Source organism: Anser brachyrhynchus, assembly GCF_964034855.1.
Source record: "Anser brachyrhynchus genome assembly, chromosome: 1".
NCBI classification, from domain to species: Eukaryota; Metazoa; Chordata; class Aves; order Anseriformes; family Anatidae; genus Anser; species Anser brachyrhynchus.
The window spans coordinates 59047738-59066172 of NC_137694.1; the positions used below are offsets into that span (position 1 = coordinate 59047738).

Here is an 18435-nt window from a genome sequence, read left to right on the forward strand (position 1 = left end):
CAGAGGTGAAATCAGACAATGTGTTTTAATGTAAGATCTTTATAAATAAGACTTCAGTAGCTGCTGGCAGAAAACCGACACAGGAAATACTTGCAATATTACATATAAGGTGGCTTTAGTCTACTAGCCCCAGTTAAACAGCCCCCAAATAAAACTTATGCAGCCTTTTAATGTGTAAAGTTCAGTTGCTTGGTGACTATTCTGCAGTGTTTCTCTGCAGAATGCTGTACTTGTGCAGACTGTATTACATACACCACAGTGTATTTAGAGCACTGCTAGCAAGATGCAAAAGCACATTCAAACACACTGCAATACAATTCCTGATTTTATTGTGAAACAGAGATAGATTTAAGACAGGTTAAGAACCTCTGTATTACTGTAATGAAAAGAGCACCATTCTGAGGAAATACACATAAATTGCAATATTTAGTGAAACGGTCATTATATACTTAACTGTATTTTACACCCAGATAATCTAGTAGGTGCCTCTGTTCAAGGAGAGGCCTTTCCCTACCCCCAAATCAAACAGGATAGCGGTACAGTAGTTACGTACTACTATACCACCTAATCAGCAGTGCTAGTTACATGCTTCTGATGTTGCTGAAAAATAAAATTGAATTGTAACAAATCCCTGATACAAGATACTTTGAGCACCTGCAGGAAAATGTCCATGTAAACAGCAATACATGATACAGTACACATTAAATAACAGACAAGACAAATCCTATACCTTTTTGACAATATATTGAACAGCTTTATGCTGGAGCTAATCAACATAATCATAATGCACACTCCTTGATTTCAGACGCTCAGAATTAAGCCACATCATTTAGGAAGAAAACTGTAAACATCATACCTGCCTCACAGCAGGGTGACAGTGTGTGATCTCCGTGAGAGATGTTACAGCAGGATTACTATCTATGCCAACTAGTTACACTCAATGCGTGGCAACTGTCAATGGCTGTGAGGAAAGGATAAGACTGGTACAGGAACCTCTGACCAGCACGGACTGTGGAGATACTGTTTGTATCTGTTTTTCAAGTATGTGAAGCACCTTCTCTCATAAGATCATCAAAACTTGAATGTTTTGATCAGCTTATTGCTTTTACTTCATCTCTTCCTCACGTAATAAGAGAGGGAAAGAAGATGATAGTTAGGCACAAGCATGGATTCTCATTTCTTTCTCAGGCCACGAGTATTGGCCAAAAGTGTGTATTATTTCCGCAAGTTCGAAAGAAGAGAGCTCTAGTTCCAACAGCTGACTTCTTGTTCATGGAACAGCTGCCCTTGTCTTCACCTTAGTATTTTTCACTTGTAAGAGTAATAAGAACACCCTCTAAGGTCTTACAGATTGAAGATAAATTAATGTTAAAAACAGCTAAATCATAATCTTCTTTCACCCTGTGCTAATTGTACCTGATAGAAATAACATGACTGTAGATATCTTTACAGGGAATATGGTCTTTCACTTCCCTGCAAATGTAACCTGTTCTGCTAGAGGTCAGGTGAAGAGACTAATCACACAAGTGACTGAGAATTTAAATGCCACAGATTCAAGAACCACTATTTTTTAAGGAATTCCAGTTCCTTACATCAGAATTTAAGGGGAAAATAGATGGAATGATAGGAACAACTTACCCTAAGACAGCTCAGCTAGAATATTTAAGGTCCTGTCCCGCGTGACACAAATTTTCCTCCCCAGCATTTTGACTTGAGATGTCTCTGCTCCCTTAACCCTGAATATGTTCCAATCACTAGACAGACAGACCTCTCTATTCCTGCCCTAGAAAATGCTCAGTACTCACAGCTGCAGAACTTAACCTTCTGCACTTTTTAAGAAAGTAAAAGGAAGTCTTAAAAAGCACAATTTGTTTAACTGTGCATAATTAAAAACACCACTTCATGTAAGGTAAGGGTACACTTCCCATTTTCCTCTCTAGATATATAAAAGGACATTGAGGCATCAATAAAAAGTATACTGCTGTTCTTACTACTACATTACAGTTCATGGAATAAAATTAACGCCCCAAAGAAATTGACACAATGGGAAAGCAATTTGTCAAAAACTGCAAGAAATGGCATACATTAAATATAAAACTCATATACAAAAAAGGCTAACTTTTTTTTAAAAAGTTTCGACAGTTCCTTAAAATTACCTAGTTCATTCATTTGAGCCTACCACACACTTACTTTGGACTATAATAAAATAACTAAGGGAGATAAAATACTATTAAAATGCTTCAGTTGGAGAACCGAGGTACCAATCTTCACCACTGCATTAAAACTGCAGCATGTATGCATAGCTGAGAAGAAACAGCCCTTACGCACTGCTTCCCTCTGGTTCTTGTGTCATGTCAGCGTTGAACTCTGGAATCTGGTCTGCAAAGGACTGTGTCATCCACTGTCCATTAGGAACTTCACCAAAGGATGATGACCCCTCACAATACTGTGGATTGCCTGCCGATAGAAAACAAACAAAACAAAAATAATAACATAGAGATGAAAAAAATACAGTCGATTCGATTCCATCAACTAAAATAAAATAATTAAAAATAAAACACCCCCCCCAAACATCACTACCCCTAAAGATATTTTCAGTTTCCATCTTTCCTTCTACTTTTCAGCTTCCTATTTAGACTCCAACTTATTTCCTTTGAGTGTTTACTTCTGTAGATCCAGATCATTCCCCCCCAGTTATATTTCCTTCATATCTTCTTTGAAGAGTGAATTTAAGGGCGGTGTATATGTAAATTACGAGTCTAAATGTTTAAAAGAGTATTTATTTTGCAGTGTTTCCTATAAATAAAATTCTTCTTCTCTAAGGGACATTCTCTTTGACAAAATAGGATAGACAATGCAAAAGTTCAGTTTACAACATAAATGAGATTAGGACTAAAAATTCATGACTTCAGATGAAGGTGGCAGTTACTACTTCATAGTATCATAGAAGGGTTTGGGTTGGAAGGGCCATTACAGACCACCCAGTTCCAACCCTCTGCCATGGGCAGGGACACCTCCCACCAGCCCAGGTTGCCCAAAGCCCCATCCAGCCTGGCCCTGGAACACCTCCAGGGATGGGGCATCCACAGCTTCTCTGGGCAACATGTTCCAGTGCCTCACCATCCCTGAGTAAAGAATTTTCTCTTAAAATCTAATCTAAATCTCCCCTCTTTTAATTTAAAACCATTCCTTTGTCCATTTTTTTGTAAGCCCCCTTTAAGTTCTGAAAGGCCTCTGCCATTGTTTTTCATATTTTTTTTAATTACAGTTGGTAGTATTTTCGGAAGTAAAATTCCTGATTTCTTAGTTACAGTAAGATCACTACACTCATCTTTCTAGTCTTCATTCTGTTCTTCTTTGCTCCTTTCTTAATTTCCTTACAATTTTTTTCCAAAATTGTCAGGACTGAAAATCATACTTTACTCAAGAAGTTGCACAAACTTCAAACACAGAAAACCTACAGATAGCGAAAATTTGTTTTTCTCCCACACTTAAACTGCTTCCACACTAAAAGCTGAAGAATACCAAACTGCTGTATGGTCTGGGTTTTGGTGATTGCCCACCCATGATGTAAAAATAGTAATGTTTGTCTTCAGATTATTCAAGGCAAACTGTATGGTCACTACACCAGCTATCCTAACACATTACATTATTTGGATGACACCATTAAAATACTCCTCCTTCATCTACCCCACCAGTAATGAAACGATCTCAGTTGTACTTTGTATTGTACTGTGATTTTATCTGTTTCACCATTCTCTGTCTTTGCTTTCCTTAGGAACGAAAAAAAAAAAATGAAACTTTTGTCTGGAGAACATGGTGCGTTTATACAAAAGTCAAAGCAATCGAAAATAGTGACTGTGTAAGTCACTAGTGATGTCTGTTTGTCACGTCCTGGGAGACAGAGTTTAGGAGAACAATTTGAAGTTGCAGATAAATGATTTTAAATAGAGAAAATGGCTTTTCTCCCCGCTTCCTCCCAGAAAGACTGCACATTCCCTCAGTTATATGAGTCTAACTGATGCTATACTTTAAATATATTGTATGAATTGTGGAAGTGCTGAAAGGGTAGAAAATTAAATGTATGGAATTGGTTATAAAAAGCTATATACAATGGTTTACAGACCGAATGCCCCAAGCACCACTCCTTACCAGTTCCGTTTGAAGAGAAATTGCACTGTTCACTTTCATATGGTGCACGATCACAGTAAGCTCCTCCATATGCTGCTTCATAACCTGGATCATATTTTTCTTCTTTGACAGCCATTTTTTTGGCATCCTCTGCAGAAAGAGAAGACTTCAAGTATTAAGAATAAAAATGATCACTGAGCATTTTTATAAGATAACATTTGAAAAAAGCAGCCACACATTTTACCAGGTAATTCCAGCTCCCCTTAGATAATTAAAGCTGCATTAAAAAGAGTAGAATCTCCAGCTCTATACCATGCGATTTAGGGTGGATGATACATCTTCCCCCCCCCCATGATTTTTTTAATTTCCTTTTGCTTGTGCATCTGCTAGTTGTGTTGTATGTCATGCTACACCTTTACAAAGCACTAAGAAAATAAACACTATACCTTGTGCAAGTTGCAAGTCAAACGTGTACTGCACTTCCTGCACCTCTGTGTTTGGTGCAATGCCTTTCAGTTGATCCCTTAAGTCTTTTAGCTTTATGTAATAATGAACCTTATCTTGCGCACGAGGAAACTGAGCACATCTTGCACTGGATGATGGCATAACGTAGCAGAGCTTGAGACACAGAGCAAGAAAAATAGCATTACTGGTCCCTGAATTATTAGCTAATATATAATGCATCAAGAATAACTCAACAGTTAAGCTCATGTTATTGTTTTAAACCTTTGTACAAACATCAGCTAATGCTGAAGGTGGTTCTGGGAGAGGATAAAAGGAGCCCGGGACAGGATAAAAAGAGCCCTTCATTTTTCCCAGCCAGCTAAATGTCTTTTCCTAAAGACAGAGGCTGATTATCGGCTGTTGAAGCTAGGACGATTCTCACCACTTGAGTATGTGCTGCAGGAGAGGTAGTACAAGTGTGTGTTACAATACTTAAAATTTACAAGTATATGCCTGAGAGTGTAGCACATGGCAGAGCTCTCTGAGCAAGTGGAGTTCGGAGCCAGATCCGCAGAGGAGTACGTGCTAGTATGCAAAAACCCCACCCCAGTCAGAAAGGCATCACGGGTTAATTAGCCTTGCTTCTTGGCCAAGTACGTCTGCATCACGCTTGCCAGGGTTTGAAATTCTGGAGTCAGCATGGGTGAAGCCAATTTAAGTGTCTCTGTCTCTGCCAACAGCCCTTTCTAAAGGCTTGAAGTTAGTTCAGAAAGAAGGAATTGTATCCAGTACATTTATTACAGTGCAGTATTTATGAACAAGTACTTGTAAATAGGATTATTTATCTTTTACAAATACTACTTAAGAAGGAAGCATTTTATCACCAACAGCTCTTTAGGCTCTAATGGCAACACTCCACCATTAGAACAGGACAGCTTGGACTTGAAGCACTAGTGATTTGGGATAGATAGAAAAACAACCCAAAAGTTTGAACTGAACAGGCAACGAAGCTTTGGAATAAGCTGCCTGGGCAGGTAGTGCAATCGCCTTTGCTGGAGGTTTGTAAGAGCAGGTTAAACAAACCTATTTGTGATGATACATAGCTGGTCTCTTGAGATACCTTCCAGCAGCAGATGTCTGTGATGAATGAGGTATTTTCCAGCGCTAGATGTCCATGATTAATGCACTCTTCATCAAGACGTACTTTAAGTGTCCAACTTAATTTCAAGCTGCAAATCAGCTTAAGAAGACTGAGTCTGATTAAAGTGCTTGGGCATGCCCAGAGCAGCAGTGCTGTAGTGTGGAACAGCACAACAATGGACTTGCTATTCTTTCTCCCCTGCTGTGGCACTACTAGCACCACAGTCATGTTCTGTATCAAAACCCAGTGACAGCATACAGAGAATTGGACACAGATAATCAGATCAAAGTAGATGATGGTTACAAGGGCATGCATATTTTATTCATATTTTAAATACTCCTCAGAGAATGAGCTAACCTACTAGCCATAATATACAATTTCCTAAATAAAATCTGCAAGTCTGATGAAGCTATATGAAAGATGTGCCTGAAAATTGCCCAATCCCACTTTCTCTGTTTAAGAGAAAGCCTTTCACATTCCTTGTACTTTGGTCAAACTTTGACATTACTGTAATTGGGGGTAAGCCCTCAGATTTCATTGCTTTTGAAATAATCCAAATGGAGTGCTCTGCTGTTGTTTTTCAGTATCAGTACTTACAGTTTCTGTATCTGGCACCTTGTGTGGCTGCAATCCAAATTCCAAGTTCTTAACTTTTATTCCAAAAACTTCTCTACTAAAAATTTCATAAATACCTAAAAATGAGAAGATGACGGGATGAGTGGACAAAAAACAGCCACGGATAGAACAAACTCATTCAAAGTTAAGATTCTCACATTTTCCATTGAAAGCTGCTATACGAGGTTTATACTTTTGTAATTTCTGCATCAGAATTCGCCCTCCTTCCCGAAACTCTTTACTAAAAGAGAAGGTAAAAAGAAAAAAAATCATTCAAAATTATAACTATTAATTCATTAACAAGTGTGACATTCTCCTGTGTTATCCTACCTGGAGAGGTCTTTGCTTCCAGGTGTTGTCCTTTCCACCATGTTTGTAAATCCAATGCCGTATTTATGTGGTAAGGTGTGGTCATCCATATGGTTCAGCTGTTCATTGCTTAGACCAGACATGAAGAGACACTTCCCTGAGAAGTAGGAAGATATGTATTTGCCTTTAAAAACAAACATACAAAAACAAACAAACAAAAACAAAACCAACACACACCACCAATAAAAAAGCCTTGACTACCAACACAGAGTACTGGAATGCTACAGGAAGAGTCTATGTTAACAGAGCATCAGCTAATTTGGGGATGACTATTGCCCTATCTATAAAAGTTTAAAATAACCAAACTCATTTTACCTGTTCCAAGAGCACAGAAAATGCCCAGTGAGCAACAGGACTCCCTCACCACAATCACTGGTACGGAAAGCAGACTTACACTCCAGAAGCTCAGTATGGAGCTTTACATTCTGTAAATCACTTAGAAAGGGTATGAATATGTATATGGATTTTGAGGGAAAGATGTGACGAATACAAGGAGCGTTGGTTCTGTTTTACATCTTTGTAATTGCTTCTTGTGCTGGGCCCTCTCCAACAGAACGTGTTAACATCTTATATCAACAGTTAATGTAAAAAAGTATAGCTTGTGTGATGTACAGTGCCAATCTCTTAAGGACAAATTAAGCACAGGTAGTTCTTAATGATCCAAGAAACTTACAAATGCTTGGATTTGTCAGAGCATGTATATCTGGTCTGCTTCTTGGTAAAGAACACTAGAAAAAAATAACCAAGCCTGATTTACTGGTCTGCTGGATACCTGAAGCATTTTGGCTGGAGTATCACAGGGCTGCAAATTAGCCTACGGGGAACTCCCTACTACCACAGGTAGAATGACTCCCACTACACAAACCAGAGTATTCAACAGAGTTCAGGTATGAGAACATGCTGCAGAAAATGTTACTTAAACAGAAAAACACACAGGAAAAAAAAAAACAAACTGTCTGGAGAATCGAGTACACTAGATACATTTGCCTACTGGGAAAAGGCAGTGGTTGTTGCTTTTTCGTAAAAGTTAGAAAGCTTGTTTAGCAGAAATGAGTAAATGCAAGAAGAAGAGGGTTTGCTGAAATACTTTCTGGGGAAAATGCACGTAGTCTTATTCTGTATCAGAAGCTGATGCCTACTGATTTACCCTTGGTAACTCAAGTACCAGCAATTTAATTTTTTATTCCTTATGTTGCATACTAACACACTAAGAAGTTATTTACTAACATAACCTGTTAAACTGCGTTTACCTGACAATTCTAAACCTACACTGAAAGTCACTGATTACTCCTCTTTTATTTCATTCCTTTTTACGTACGCTGTTTGTCAGAAAGTTACAGCATTTAAATCAATCTCAGTGTTAAAAGCAAAATCCCGCTCTCCACCCAATAAAACCCCAAACTGGTTTAAAGCGCCACAAGTTCTAACAGGGTTCTGCAAGTTCTATAAAAATATGGGAAGAGAAAAAACTTACGGAAATAGTTAAAAAGAAAGGAAAATTAAAAACTTACAAAAATGGTTTCCAGGTCCAGGATAATGATGTCCTTTGTAAGCTGCCATCAAGCCAGGGTTTATGCCAATCTACAAAGCAAGATACCAGTCTGTTTTAACGATTAGAACACGGCTTTCTAGTCAAAAATGTAATCAAGTTACAGCCAGGAAGCTTATTCAATTCTCTGAAGTTACTGTCAATAAACAAAACCATGTTATTGATATCTTCCAGTGTTAGTTTAAAAAATTGACAATTTTAGAGCAGGGTCTCGTTTAGAGGTACAATGTCAAAGGAGCAGCTCGTGGCATGTATTTTATAACCACTGGTGTAGCACTTCCAGTAAATTGTCAAGTAATGGTCTTTCACGACTATGTAGTATACATAAGCCTTAGACTTCTTAGAAATTCGAATTATATTTCTATTAATTTTAACAGAAAATGCAAAGCAGCTAGACACACAGGAAGCAGTTTCGATACTTTATCTTGCAAGATCTTGCCGTGTAAGTAATACAGATGAGCATGCAGAAGGAACGTAAGTCACAACCATTGTGAGTGGATTGTAAGTGACAACACAGAGCATTTCTGCCAGGTCTTTGTGAGCTACTTACTATTACGATGTCCAGATCGAAGGTCAGAATATCAGGTAAAGTCTTGGTCAGAAGTTCAGCTTCAGATACACCATTAAAGCGGTCCACTTTTCTTTTGACTTTAAAAGTATCTGTGATCTTCTCCTGTTTGCCTTTTGACTTAGTCGGTTTTTCTTTTTTAGCAGCAGGCTTTTTGGGTTGCTTTGGCTCAGTTGCTTTGGCTTTTCTCTTCCTTCCTCCTTTTTTAACTTCTGAAACACAGCAAATATATTTTCTGTACGTTTCTAATGCTGCAGCATGGACATTCAGATAGACCGAACTGAATGCATGAATACAAAAAGAAATCAAACAGAAATTTGCCTTCAAAATTTAAGAACTTAAACAATTACCAGATGAATTTCAGTTTTCCAGGCTCAGCACGGGGCCATCTTACGTGTCTCTGCACCACAGGCACACACACTATTCACAGGCAACTACACTGACTTAGGATACAAGCAAAGAATAATCTCTTGGCTAGGTTATGTTGTTTACATGCTGCATTGCAACAATCTTTTGGAAATAGTTTCATTTCTTTTGGAGAATATGCCAGAGCATGAAATCTTAGCATTCCAAGCAATGCTAAACTAAATTACAGTCTACTATTCACACTTCAGCTTCCAAATATGAAAGTTTGTTATGGATTACATATCAAAGAAACCAAACTGCACACCAAGAGCAATAGGTCTGAAATATTACCTAGAGTGTAAGGCATAAACTCGTCAGAGAAACAAACACAGGAACTGAACACTGCATAAGCTATTCACAATTTATCGTTTACAGAATAGATACAGCTCAGTGCATCATATAGCAAGGTAACGTATGAGAGCTTACAGGTCTCAATTTGAAGGAGTGACACCAAACATTAATTTTTATTTACAAAATGCAAACATAAAGTAGTCACTACCCGCTCAATTGAAATTTCCTTGTCTTTTGTCCCCTTAAGCTTGGAGATTGAAGCAGCACAGGTAATAGTCACAACATGAACCTAGAAATCACTCTTTGTGAACAGAAATCTATCTTTGTTCATTAATAATGTCAAGTTGCAGAACACCATTTGAAAATAGGGAAACTTACTTGGCAGCAAAGAGCCAAAGTAATCTATTAATTTAAAATTGAGACTCCATCATATTTTCAGTTTCTAGATGACATTCTCTCTCAGAAAACAAATATGACGGATACTGAGGCACTGCCCTCAGCCTGCTAACTTTTTTGGGGCTGTTCTTGTTTGCAGTCAGCTTTCTTGCAAGAAGCAGGACAAAAGCCACGTGAAATTCCCACCTTGGAGCAACTGCTTAGGAAAGCTATAGTAACAGTACTCCAGCCAGTTGAGTCACAACGAAGGAGAAACGAGAAAGGTGCAGACTTGGTGAGGCACGTAAGCAGCTTTTCTTTCCTATCCCTTGTAGAACTAGGAGGTTTTCATGTAATGGCAAAATGCAAGAGTGTCATCCAGCTCAGAGTAGTTGAAGTATTTCAAGTGAGGCAGGATAAATTCTCCTAACTGTCAAGCTGGTAAGACACCTACCAACCAGACACTGTCATGGAAGATGAACTGCCTGGCCACAATGCCAGGGCAGCCTTTCAGAGGGCAATCCTGAACGTTCTCCCCCTTTTTTTTTTTTTAAATCACAGCACGCAGTTGGACATCGAATCTTCGCCTTTCATACATGCTCCTGCAGATTTCACAGATACCTGGTAAATTTGCAAGCCCTGACTTCTAAGGCTTTATTCAGCTTCCAATTTTTGCAAAAAAATATTAGTGAACAGTTTAATAACACAAGGTTACAGTCATCTAAAAATACTTGAAAGTACAGTCCCTGTGTTCATGGTAACTCACATTATTCCAGGAATAAAGCTGCAAAAGAAGCCTTACCATACAGCACGTGGGATGCATGCTAACTGTAGTGAGTAATGCAGTGAATGAACTCAGCAGTCCCATCTATTTAAAAATAGAGGTTTCTTCCTGGATTTCACCTGGCCAAGCATTACAACTTATAAAGAAAAACTGAAGCTTATCAAAGGACGCACGTAAGCAAGCAATGTTATTGCATGAATTGGCTGCTGTATTGCTTTGGTACAGAGAGCTCTGACCATCTAGGTATTAAAAGCAAGACTAAACTCTGCGTTCATATTTGCTGCAGAATCAGAATTTAAGCATGGCAGAAACCACTGCCTTTTTATGTGGTAAAGAGCAAGCAAAAGAGCAACAAGGGTTCTTTCCTTGGCAAGGTTACTGTGAAATCTAACTCCACAAAACCTTAGTGAGGGAAAAGAAAGGCAATGCACAAGTGCATAAAATACAGAACTTGTGTAATACATGGGACCGTTTCCAGCATTTTTTTGTATTTGTTTAAATAAGACTCACTGAAACAAACAAACAAACAACATTTAGTGTCTTAGCAATTCAGTATTTGTGGTTGCAACACACTAAACCACCAGTTAAACAAATATTTCAAACAAACAATATCATACTGTATTTCTCTGGCAGAAATTAAAATAAATAAATAAATTTCAACTTAGCCTGGAAAAAAGAAAACTTCCTTTTCTAACATAACACCAAAACCCGTGAAGTCAGCTAAAAACGATACACTTACCCACTGAAGCAACAGCCTGCTTTTCCTGGAACAAGATAATTTTGTGAGACTGAACAATGTGAATACTATGACTGGGTTTTCTTCTTAGCTTTTTCCTTGTTTGATAACTAATGTTACTAGAAGAATACAATTAACCAAGTACTTTCTCAAAGAGCACCAAGAAAAGGAAATCCAACAGCTCTAAAGAAGCTGTTTATTGAGACCAATACAGACATATGTTTTTTCCAACAACTCCTAACATTTTTGCTCACTTAGTGTAGCCCAGTCAAACTACCTTTAGGAGGTTCCTGAGCAAATTCTGGCTCTGGCATGCCCTCTACAGTCGGCTGCTCAGTCATGATTTCCATGTTAGGCGGCGCTGTCATCATTTGGTGGAACGGAAACGTGTAAAAAGCTTGAGCTTGCTGAAGGTACGCGTAATATCTTTAAAAGGGAGAAAAAAAGAGGCATAACCCATCAACAACTTAGAAATTTAGTGATATAACTGCTCTACTAACAAGGCAGTACATTACGCAAATCCATTAAGCAGCCCAGCTGCTTAGCAGATAGGAGGTGACACTGCACCCAACACTAACAGTCCAGTTCTCTGAAAGCACAGAGATTTCCCCTAACACTGGAAAATAACAGTGTGCAGCACACATTAACCAGCCCGGCTGCCTACCGAACAACTCACAACAGAATGGAGTTAAAACTCTTTGGCCTTTAAGTTTCCCAACTTTTAGATTTCTTAATTCTACATTGGTTACTTTATCTGATGTGACAGCGAATGGATAGATGAGTCATTTTGGGCTACGGAAAATTACAAGTACACAAATCATCAGTTACAGTGCAGATTATTAAAGGGCTTTAACAAAGAGCGTGGCAGATGCTGTCCAGTTATCCCACACTGGATCCCAAAGCAAATACTGCTCTTATTCGACGTGGAAGTGCTCACACACACAGATTCAATCTCCATCTATGCACAGAGACATCTTGCTATATACAGCTTTTTTGTGCCATGTATCTATTAGACACGTGCAGCCCTCAAACCCCCAAATAAGCTTCTGCTTCATACTGTCATTCCCTTGTGCCTATGTAGCCGCCTTGTCCATGGATTACACGGCAACACAAATACATTGAACAGATTGCATGAACATTAGATTTTCAAGAAATATTTTTATGAAAGTTATTTGATAAAAACATCAAATAATTTTTCGGTGTATAGAAATAACTCAAAGGCCACCATTGTGATGTGAAGGGATCATTCTCTATTACGCAACGGATATTTAAGAATTTTTAATATCCCCACTGTCAGTCAGATTTAGGCCGGAGCAGCCCACAGGTGTGCCATCAGGCCACTAACTGTGACCCAAACACCTGCCCTGAGTCACGGAGAATAAATCTGAACTTAGGCCACCCAGATTTCTGGGGGGCTGCCTGGCAAAGTCCCAGGGGATGTTCTGAGCATAGTACAGCCCTCAGTAGCTGGCACAGTCACATTTTATGTAAAATACCAAAGCAGTTACTGAACCAAACGAGACGGATTTCCGGATTTGCAACAGGGATCACAGCCGAGAGACGAAGAGGCTGGTTCATAATGCCCTAAGTGCCTAATTCCACACAGCAAAGCGGCGAGAGAGACGTGAAGTGAGAGCGACACGAAGGCGTCTAAGCCAAGGACGGCCTCTAACAAGATGTCTCCCTGTAACGCACGTCTTATTACTGGATACATTAATGAAATCCCCTTCCTGTAAAGGGATTGCCATTACAGGGAAGCTCCCTTTAAACGAGAGGCCTCGCACCGTACGGCAGCCAGGCCCTCCAACGCTTGGTGACGAGATGAAAGCCTCCCTCTACCCTGCCGGGAACCCTTCAGCCCGCTTCCCCGAATCCCCGGCGCTTTGTTCTCGCTGTCTGCGTCGCGGGACGTTCAACAAACCACACGTCCCCTCCCCGCCACCGGCCAGGGAAGGGAAGGGAAGGGAAGGGAAGGGAAGGGAAGGGAAGGGAAGGGAAGGGCGCCGCTACCTGCCCAGCTCCTCGGCCTCCCCGCCCGGCCCCGGAGCGCCTCCGGCGGCCATGGGGCTATTGTCCGCGCCGGCCGCCCCCCGCCGCCCCCTGCCCGCCGCCCGCTCCCCGCCCGCCCGACCTGGAAGCGGTCGCTGTGCCCGGTGCCGCGGCGGCCCCGTCCCCCTGACGCGCATCCTGCGCGCCCGCCCCGCCCCGCTCCGCCCCGCGCCGCCGCCATGCCCGCCGGCGTGCCCTGGCCCACCTACCTGAAGACGCTGGCGGCCAGCCTGCTGGCCATGCTGGCGGGGGCGGAGGTGGTGCACAGGTACTACAGGCCCGACCTCGTGAGTGCTCCCGGGGCTCCGGGGATAGGGGGCGGCCGGGCTGAGGGGTGCCCCCGCGGGGGCTTCCTGCCGGGCTGGGACCGCGGCTCTGCCGCGGGGCTCTGCGGTGGTTTGTTTGGAAGGGCGTGCAGAAGGGGAAGGGGGAAGAGGAAAGGGGGTGGAAGCGGAGCTTTCTCCCGCCCCGCTAATGAAGATGACCGATGCTTCTCATTAGGAAGTGGCAGACCGAGCGCCCCCGGGGGTAGCGGTGGGCGGTTTGGTCTCTTAAAGGCCTTAGAACGTGGAGTCGTGTCAAAATATAAGCAACGATGCCGCTCTTCTCACGGATAAGTAAAAGGATACACGTTTTTAATAATAGAACTTTATTAAGAGGTAAATAGGCACATGTTAAGAACGATCTGTATCCCTTTAAACTAGCAAGAATTCTAAGGAGGAAAGATATTTAAAATGTCATCTGTTACCCTTTCAAAATGTAATCCCATCCATTTAATTTATAAAAACAAAACACTAGAAGCAGCGAGACTTATTTTTCCTCTTGGTGACAGAAAAATATTTACAGAAACTCCACCTGGTGCTTTAAAGCTATGCTAGACACCTCCACCAAGCTTACTCTCCCAAATGGCGAAGAGCAGCTTTGTGCCTTTAAACAGCCTGTGCTTCCTTCCTCCTTTTACTAAAAGTGTGTTTTGCTACTTTGAAATAGAAGTCAAATTACAAAAAGGTAATAGGTTAATTTTAAAGATGTTTTGCTTGTAAAAAATATTATACTCTGCTCAAAAATGAGGGAGATGTAATGACAATTTGTATGTTTTGGCTATAATGCCATCTCCTACAGAGTATGTTAATGTACTGTTTTATGAGGGAGATGTAACGACAATTTGGCTATAATGCCATCTCTTACAGGGTATGTTAATGTACTGTTTCTGTGAGTTTAGTTTTTCTTCTGCTACAGCACTGACGTCTTTCTGTTTTTAACAGAGTATACCTGAAATACCTCCTAAGCCTGGAGAGCTGAGAACAGAACTGTTGGGTGTAAAAGCAAGATCGAGCAAAGCTGAAACATCCCAGCACTGACCACGCTTTACTTATGTTATGAAAACTAGAACTGATAAAGCATTTGTTCAACTATCTCGACTGTAGAAATCCACATGAAATATTCTTTATGCTTTTTTGTTTCACTGAAGTAGAGTTACAGGCAGCATACATTGTAAATAAATGCGTGATGAATACTGTCAAAAGTCCAATCAGTTGTTTACCAAAGAGCGTATGATTTTTAGTCTTGATTTGCAGTGTAAATATCCTCCAAAATAAAAGGTGTGAATTCACATTGACCGTGTCTGATGGAGTTTGAAGCTTTTCAGCTGATGCCCTGCTTTTGGTATAGGCAGAGTTAATAATTTTCTTCTTAGAAGTTCACATGATGCTGGGTTCTGGATTTTTGATGAAAATAGCAGCAATAACACGGATGTTATAGTTGTTGCAGAGCAGTGCCTGCACAGAGGCAAGGTCTCTTCAGCTTCTTGTGCTGCTCTGCCAGCGATGAGGCTGGGGATGCACCAGGAGCTGGGAGGGGACACAGCCAGGGCAGCTAGCCCAAGGGATAGCCCATGCCCTGTGATGTGCTCAGATTTAAAACTGGAGGGGAAAGAAGTGTGTGAACAGAGTGATGGCCTTTGTCTTCCCAGGAAGCTGTTATGCAAGAGCCCTGCTTTCTGTAAATGGCTGACAACTGCCTGCTGAGGGGAAGCAGCAACTGAATGCTTTCTTGGCTTTGCTTGGGGGCATAGCTTTTACTTGACCTACCCAACTGTCTTTACCTCAACCCCTGAGTTTCCTAACCTTTACCTCCCCCATCCTTTCCCCACTCCCATGGGGCTACTTAGGGAACAGCTGTGTGGTGCCCAGCTGCCTGCCAGGGTTAAACCACAACAGCTGATGAACAAGTGTAGGAAGCTAGAGAAACGTGAAAACATTAAAAAAAAATTCAAACTTTTATTGCCACTCATTAGCCCTAATGAGAGGGTCTGTTCTTCTGTAATAGAACCCCAATTGACTGTTGGCACTTACCATCTTGCTATACTATGACAATAGTTTTGTTCGATGCAACACAGAACCTAGTAAATTATGGCATGAACAAGTATAGACTCCTTACAGCTGCACTTCTTGTACAGGACTAATGCTGGTTAACTGCTGTTACAGCGGCTTTGTCTGTATTACTGACAGGAAATCTATTTTGGTCCACTTGGTTGCATTAGTTAAAATAGAACAAATGGGTGCAGATAACAGCAGAATTGTTTGTACTCCATGTGGGCATCTTCTGTTTATGTATTGACTGCTTTTGAACAAAGTTAAGTGCAGGTTTACCTTTCAGTCCTCAGGCTCTCCACAAAATTCTTGCACGAGGAACTCAAGAAGATACACCAAGTCAGCGTACCACGAGGATGGTGCGCCAACCCCTTTTTGAACAGTATGCAGCAGAGCATGTGAAAGCTGGGAATTGCTTTCCCTTGACTAAGGCACTCAGATTAGGCACAGGCTTCAACCTCAAATCTCACTCGCATTTGACTTGGGGAAAAGAAAACCACAGGCTGGCAGAGGATTCATATAAGGAAAAAAAAACCTCACTAAATCCTACTGGCAGTGTAGTTGGAGTTCTTGTAATAACACAGGTGCCTAGAAATGATTGCACAATGCTTTTACCTCTACTTCAGCTGTGAAGTTGGTATTTTATACATGCTTAAGTTGGAACTCATTTTCCTAGAGAAAAAAAGGTTGTAGCCCCTCTGCATGTTTACATGCCTCCTCTTTCACACAGCTCTTGCAACTGTATGCTGAGAAAAGCAGCTGAGGTGGGATGAGATCCTCTCCTGCTCTCACATGCCCCCATGGATGTTTAGGCTGCAGCCTGGGCTTACTATTACTAGATCACAAAATGTGAGATTTAAACAATCTAGCAGAAGACACCTTATTAGGCTCAGTTCTGGTGGCTGAGCTTTGCTGTACCTATACAGTGTTTAAATTGGTAACTGTAGACCTCAACGTCTCTGAGAACCAGAGAACAGCTTATTGAAGACAGATGAGGCACTTTGGCAATATTTTGTTCTTGCTCTAAATATGGGTAACCGAAAACCACTGTCCTCTTTAAAGGGATGGGATTCACCAACCCTTACCTGATTTACTTACAGTTTGTCAGACTATCGCCTCTGTCACTCTGCTGCTGGCTCTGACATCAGATGGATTCTACTTCAGATCTAAAGGCTGCAGCAAATTTAATCACATTCTTCCAAATGCATCCTGCTTCTAGTGGAAACTGAGCAACAAGGAGCATGTTTTAGCACTGAGGGAACCACTCCTGAGTGCCCATCTAGCAGCAGCAAAGGTGCCATTGCACCAGGTTTGAATAGCAGTTACTGCCCAGAATCGGTACAACTACAGGAGTGGAAAAAAACACAACTCAGTATGACTGCAAGACACTTCTTCCAGCAGTGATACTGTTTCACAAAGTTGACGAAAAGTTACAACTGTGTGTTCCTGCCTATTAATAGGAAACACTTGCCACTCCAGGGTAAATAAAGCAGCTGGACCACAGCCATGCTGCACATGATAGTCTCAGCTGAGGAAGATGAAGAAGCACAAAGCATGACTCCAAAGTGTGCTCTTTATTATTTTTGAAACGGAATCAGATAGGGCATCCTGTAACCAATCAATGCCTTCAGAACTCCAGCCATGGAACAGAGCAAAGGTTGTGTTGTTTGAAGTTTGTAAGGAATAAACAGAAAAGAATTCCATAGCAAACAATCCTACACCTCTGGTAACATTCCTACCAGGTTTCTGAGCTGCAAAAGCAGACAGCAGGCCTAAGCCACATCTGCTACTCAGGCTGGTCAAGCATAGATAAGATGGGCATGCATACTTTTAATGCATTAAAGGATTTACTTCGTATTTCAAGCTTTATATAGTGAATCTGGAACATTACAAGTTATTTTAGGAAATATTAAATGAAAACCTTAGAAGCAGTTAATTGCTACAAAACACATGCCTTAAAAATGGTGCTCTTGCCCTATTCAAGAACTTACTAACAAAGGACTGCTGCTGTTACAGCTGATACTGCTACCTGCTAAACAACTCCAGAGTTGGACCACTCCTTACACAACTTCCTGTGTATTAAAGATGCCTCAGCAGTGAACCCCCATCCCAATTAAGCTCCTCTTCCAGGAAGTCTCTAACAGCATACTTTAACAAACAAACTCTATACCCATGAATAAACCTTAATTATTTGGGCAACACAGCCTAGTAAAAGTAAATGGGAACACAAGCTTTTCACCTCAGTATTGAGGTACCTTCACATAATTACAGGTGATTTCACTGAAGATCATGAGACTTAAATTTCACTCTTCTGCCTGCCCAGTTAACAAGAGTGGTTCTGAAGTAGGAGCAGTACTTTAACAACAACTCTATGTACTTTCACAGAAGGCAAATAGAGATCAATGTAAACTTTTCCTACCAACTCTGTGAAAATTTGTTTCAAAAGTAGAGGCACTAGTGAGAAAACAGTGCTTCATGCAAACACCACAACACTAATGTAGTAAGTAGAGGAGACAGTGGTGTGTCCAACTTGTCTACATTACACAGTATTCCATTTGGTGTCAAGCTAATTCAAACGAAATCTGTTAAGTATGTACAGTGATTTG

The 18435-nt window shown here is 40.9% G+C and overlaps 2 protein-coding genes across 5 annotated transcripts; one reads left to right on the plus strand and one right to left on the minus strand.

Annotated features, from left to right (window-relative positions):
* Nucleotides 1–23: 23 nt before the first annotated feature.
* On the minus strand, nt 24–13807 carry TDG (thymine DNA glycosylase). Of its 4 annotated transcripts, none has more exons than XM_080558075.1 (10): nt 13667–13807; nt 11686–11834; nt 8800–9029; nt 8212–8281; nt 6662–6797; nt 6490–6572; nt 6314–6408; nt 4578–4749; nt 4153–4281; nt 24–2457 (listed from the first exon to the last, which is right to left on the minus strand). In XM_080558075.1, the coding sequence occupies exons 1-10, from the start codon at nt 13696–13698 to the stop codon at nt 2321–2323; spliced, it is 1233 nt and encodes a 410-aa protein (XP_080414201.1). In that variant the 5' UTR covers nt 13699–13807; the 3' UTR covers nt 24–2320. The 4 variants fall into 4 exon arrangements, with proteins under 4 accessions (XP_080414201.1, XP_080414202.1, XP_080414200.1 ...); XM_080558076.1 differs by lacking the exon at nt 13667–13807 and adding an exon at nt 13540–13617; XM_080558074.1 differs by lacking the exon at nt 13667–13807 and adding an exon at nt 13419–13609.
* On the plus strand, nt 13610–15071 carry UQCC6 (ubiquinol-cytochrome c reductase complex assembly factor 6). Its single transcript, XM_080558231.1, has 2 exons — nt 13610–13744; nt 14723–15071. The coding sequence occupies exons 1-2, from the start codon at nt 13637–13639 to the stop codon at nt 14816–14818; spliced, it is 204 nt and encodes a 67-aa protein (XP_080414357.1). The 5' UTR covers nt 13610–13636; the 3' UTR covers nt 14819–15071.
* The last annotated feature ends 3364 nt before the right edge of the window (nt 15072–18435 follow it).